Below are 4,680 nucleotides of genomic sequence, written 5' to 3'. Positions count from 1 at the left end.
TAAGCACACTATCTAATATCATATCCTCATAATAAAATAATTGTAATAGCTAATATATACATAACATGTAGGTACATACAGCTATACATGCATAGAATAAACATGCAACCTGTAATTTGTGTTATGATAGCTGAACCAAGTTTACTTTGATCACTACTGAAATCATATACTCCCTATTTTATAAAAGTATCATTATAACATTAGTATTATTACTCATTATCTTACAGCTAATCCAGTGTATGGACTGATATTATTAACTAAATTGTATTGAAGTGTTTCCACTAGATTGTATCTCTCTTCATTTGAAATCTTCCAGGATTGATTTAGAAGATTATGTAATTCCTCTGTGGTATAATTATTAATAGTCACATTCCACGTTAGAGCAAGTATTCTAGCAGCATCATAAGCATTAAATACTTTTGAATGTAAGAGAGAATAAAATTCAGTTTCTGTTAGTGATCCATCGTTGTTTAAAATTTTCGATATAGTGTTTCTTTTGTCCTTTTGAAAAAACATTGTGCTAGCAATTAAGATTGTATAATAAAGAAATAAGCTTACTTGGTTTATATTAGTAAAAGTAGATGATTGAATGTCAACAAACAAGACTGATCCAATAGCATCATTCATTTCAATGCTGGTACAATCATGAGTAGTAGTATTTACTGTCCACCAATCAGGAGTATTCATACCATGCAATATCCATACATGATTAGCAGTAGTGAGGCCAGCTCGATATGCCTAAAAGTTCAGATTTGGCCATCATAGACAAATCAGTTGTACCTGACAAAGCAAATTTCTGGCATCTATTGGATCCATGACAGTAATAAATATTCTAAAATCTTCCGCCTACATGTAAAATTAATAAATATCATACTTGAAGCCAGTGATGGAATAGGAAGTAAGCCAAACCAAACATTCCATTCATGAATGGACAAAATAAATGTATAGTCTATTATACCATTAAAGAATATTACTGCTATGTTATATATATCATAGTTACTTCAGTTTTATTTTATTTATTTTTTTATTATTACTATACAACTTATATATAAGTCATTTACTTTTGTAGATTTTAGAACAAGTTTGGCAGAGACCAAGTCTTTGACAGAGTCAAAAATATGAAGATGCTTATTGTGATGGGCAAGTACTCTAAACAGTGACTGTAAAACCTATTCATTTTCAAAATGAGAAAGTGAGAGTGAGTCTTACCAAGGCACTTTGTTCATCAAATGCTGATATAATGGCCACTCTCTGCCAATCAAAGTAATCCAGTAGCTTACTTATAACAACACTAAAATACTCATCATTTGGAATCGTAGTGTGAAAATAAGGATATCTGTGATTGTCATCAAGTAATACACTAGTCACTGAATAAGAAACCTACACAATCGCTACAATGATTATTTTGTATGGTTACTTTTTGATACCTGTAATGTACTCAGATAATGTCCAAAAATATAAGCAAACATTTTAGCACTTTCAGTATGGTATGGTCCAATAACACCATGAATAGGCTGACCATCATGTTTATTATACAGAAGCTCAATTAGTTCAGTTGTTTCCTGTAAGTGTTCGTAAGTTTAATAAAATTAAATCAGGAATTAAAATTTTTCTGGCTGCTGACCCAGGGGCAATGTAAAGCATTTGGTATTCTAACAATCTACAGCTAAATGGCACATGAAAGTTTTACCTGCACTAGGTCTTTTAGAGCTAATAGTTTTATTTCAAAGCATTTCAATATGTTGGTGTCTTGGTTGATTTCTGCTATAGCTCTTTCCACTGCAGTGAGGGCTAGCCTATCACAGTCTCCTACTTCATCCCATTGGTTGAGACAGGGAAAGAATCCAACGAAAAGAAGAGGATATCTTGTGTCTATACTACAGTTAAGGTAGGAGCTCTGGGTCCTTGCCACATTAAAGAAGAGAAGGAGAAGCAGTTGCTGCCAAAACATTGATGCAGACATTGCTCGGTGCTATTAATACCATATCACGTGACTGGGCGTAGAATAGATTGCCCACGTGCTAACACGTGTCAAGTAAGACTTCTGCAGGCTGATCTATGATTTCAATGATTTAAGGGATTTGGCACGACAAGCAGCAAAATGGAGCCCCTCAGGTTAAATTTAGTATTAAAAAAACATCTATTTGATCAATTATTATTACATATGAGCAACAAAACAGAAAAAGTAGTAAATTTATTAATCTTCAAAAGTGAAATTTGGGATTAAATTACTCGAAGAATTCAACTGTTTAATGGGGCGGCTAGCATCCATCTGCAATGATTTTGTAAATAAACTATCCTGAATTTCATATAATAACTAACCTTTTCCAATTGGCGTTTCAGCGTAAAGATTTCATCATGTAAGTCACTAAACTTCCTTCTTATGGTTGATTTTCTTTTCACTGGCTTTACTTTTTTGTCTCTAAATAGCAGGATAGCCTATGATTAAACAGTCTGCATATTACAAGCATTATGAACTGTATCATACCTTAGATCCATACAAGGCAAACAAAATAAATGAATTATAAGCCAGTACGAATCCACCAGCATAAGCCAGCTGATCTTTAATCATTATAGACTCAGGGTTGCCATTAGACAATACAAGAGTAATTGCCATATAAACAATAAATAGCAATAGAGTCATAGCTCCTGCAAGAATGGCCAATTCTCCCTCATTCTTAAAATGCCCTGGTATACGACAGTTAAAAGACCCCAGGAAAATGATTATGATTAAGAGAAAGATGATGTAAAATAAAATCAAAGCATCCCATCTTAATGTTAGTGATACAATGCAATGATCTTCTACGAGTGATGCTTCTATGTTATCAGGCTATACAAGAGAGTAGTTGTATAATTTTTATTGTAGAATAAATAACTCACAAAGCCAGGACAATGGTAGTTCTTAAATGAAGCTTGATGCACTTCTAAAGGTTTTATTAGTTGAATTACTGTCAGTGCCACAATTACAGGAGCAGAGGTGACACCTATTCCAAGAAATAGCTTCACATTCGATAGATTATTCTATAGAAAAATATATATACATAAATTTAAAGGAAAAGCATTACTCTATTTTTCTGTGATGGGTTGTGAAATATTCGGAAAATTCTCCAGTTTTTCATTAATATGGTTGAGTTGATCAGTAACTGTGAGAGCCAGAACAATGATACTGTCACCTATCAACACATTATTTAATCACAGAAATGACATTTATTTACAATACTTACATTGCATATTGGTTTTAGGTTTCCATTACCAGTCATTCCTATGTAATAATTAGCAAGAAACAAGTAACCATTAGCATATCCCAATGTACAGCCAAATGTAATGATAGCATTTAGAATGGGTGATGACCCTTTAAAATATCTATTGAAATAGTAATTCATCAATTTTTGTAACAGCATGACATTATGAAGGTACTTCTTACTTGTTATTTCTCAAATGATAATTATAAATCTGTAGGAGCATACTGATTACAACTCCAATGCTTAAGAGCACTGTTATAGAAATGTAAGATGTCATTATGCTGCTATCAAAAGGTTGCCTGCAAGTGCATGAGCCATTAGGACACAATCCATCCATTGGTTGATTACATCCTACATAACAGTCAGGCATGGGGTCAAGCACTTGGTGCTTGTACTTAAGCACAAATAAGCACAGCTTCCTAAGTACTTAATGCTGCTTACAAGTGCCTTTTCAATATAATCTATGTGCCTTGTACTTGTACTTAATTACTTTTAAAAATTTACAAAAGTGCTTTTAAGTATAGCAAAAATTACAAACGAATAGTGTACATCTACATGTACATGTTGATGTCATGTACATGTTGATGTCATGTACATGTACCACTACATGTACATGTACATGTAGTATACAAGTTTCGTAGCACATTGTGTGATTGCATGTTAACTTGAAGAACGGTAATGGCATCACCATTAGTGGTATCACTCCAAAGCTCTCTGCTGTTTCCATTTATTATGAACAACTCACAGAGTTAGTGTTTATTAGATGCAATAGTAAATTAACTATAATTGTAATTTTACTTTATTTCTACACTTATTGAATATCTAGTACTTATTAATGTAATTAAGCACTCTGGAGAATGCTTGTTCTTGTACTTAAGCACTTATGTTAAAGCTATAGATTGTGCTTGTGCTGGTACTTCTAACACATTTAAGTGCTTGTGTTTGTGTTTAAGCACATTTCCTAGTGCTTGACCCCATGTCTGATAACAGTGCATGTACATACATGCATATACAGTCACATTTGTATTAGCATGTCATACCTTTCCATGTCACATTACAGCAAAACTCAGTGTCACATTCCTGCAAGTTAGTGCTGTTAGTTGAGTCATAATAGCCTATGATGCACTCTTTTCCACCTAAAGGAAATATGTAGTTATGTGCATTATAGCTATTTTTTGTACACACAAACTATAATTAAATGCTACACCTCACAATAACTTATCATAGCTAGTACAATTACATAAACAAAGTTACTATGCTATGTAGGTTTATATTACTAATGCAATACATGGAATGTCTAGGGAGTGATGATTAAAGTTTTAGCATTTAGATTGTGACATGACTATTTACCTGTAAATTGAGTTACAATGGATGATCCCAGTTTTCCTTGATTTTTATCAAAATCATATGATCCCTATTGTTTATCAATGAGGATTAG

The 4,680-nt window shown here is 32.9% G+C and overlaps 2 protein-coding genes across 2 annotated transcripts in view; both read right to left on the bottom strand.

The window, feature by feature from the left end:
• Positions 1–9: 9 nt before the first annotated feature.
• LOC105313874 (gamma-aminobutyric acid type B receptor subunit 1-like) lies at positions 10–1,968 on the bottom strand. Its single transcript, XM_011407645.2, has 8 exons — positions 1,691–1,968; positions 1,428–1,562; positions 1,210–1,380; positions 1,062–1,169; positions 781–846; positions 559–738; positions 226–501; positions 10–173 (listed from the first exon to the last, which is right to left on the bottom strand). The coding sequence occupies exons 1-8, from the start codon at positions 1,961–1,963 to the stop codon at positions 27–29; spliced, it is 1,356 nt and encodes a 451-aa protein (XP_011405947.2). The 5' UTR covers positions 1,964–1,968; the 3' UTR covers positions 10–26.
• A 171-nt stretch (positions 1,969–2,139) lies between these two features.
• LOC109584583 (uncharacterized) overlaps positions 2,140–4,680 on the bottom strand; it is a 5,196-nt gene continuing 2,655 nt past the window's right edge. Inside the window, exons 10-18 of the mRNA XM_020000372.1 lie at positions 4,593–4,656; positions 4,283–4,378; positions 3,425–3,593; positions 3,225–3,363; positions 3,066–3,173; positions 2,881–3,021; positions 2,489–2,830; positions 2,323–2,439; positions 2,140–2,272 (exon numbers count right to left, since the gene is read on the bottom strand). Coding sequence (XP_019855931.1) covers positions 2,198–2,272; positions 2,323–2,439; positions 2,489–2,830; positions 2,881–3,021; positions 3,066–3,173; positions 3,225–3,363; positions 3,425–3,593; positions 4,283–4,378; positions 4,593–4,656 — 1,251 coding nt within the window. The 3' untranslated portion in view covers positions 2,140–2,197. The remainder of the gene's footprint in view (positions 2,273–2,322; positions 2,440–2,488; positions 2,831–2,880; positions 3,022–3,065; positions 3,174–3,224; positions 3,364–3,424; positions 3,594–4,282; positions 4,379–4,592; positions 4,657–4,680) is intronic.

The sequence above is a fragment of the Amphimedon queenslandica genome, unplaced genomic scaffold, assembly GCF_000090795.2.
Source record: "Amphimedon queenslandica unplaced genomic scaffold, v1.1 AMPQUscaffold_13195, whole genome shotgun sequence".
In the NCBI taxonomy this organism is placed as follows: Eukaryota; Metazoa; Porifera; class Demospongiae; order Haplosclerida; family Niphatidae; genus Amphimedon; species Amphimedon queenslandica.
Note: the sequence above shows the minus strand (reverse complement) of the source record. Positions and strands in the feature narration are given on the sequence as shown.

Excerpts from the sequence above, each read along its gene's own strand:
- LOC105313874 (XM_011407645.2), bottom strand. The coding sequence starts at position 1,963 with ATGTCTGCATCAATGTTTTGGCAGCAACTGCTTCTCCTTCTCTTCTTT. Across the intron at positions 847-1,061 it reads TTGTTCTAAAATCTACAAAA|GCGGAAGATTTTAGAATATT; the intron begins GTAAATGACTTA and ends TTTTACATGTAG. Across the intron at positions 502-558 it reads CTTTTACTAATATAAACCAA|GACAAAAGAAACACTATATC; the intron begins GTAAGCTTATTT and ends TTTTTTCAAAAG.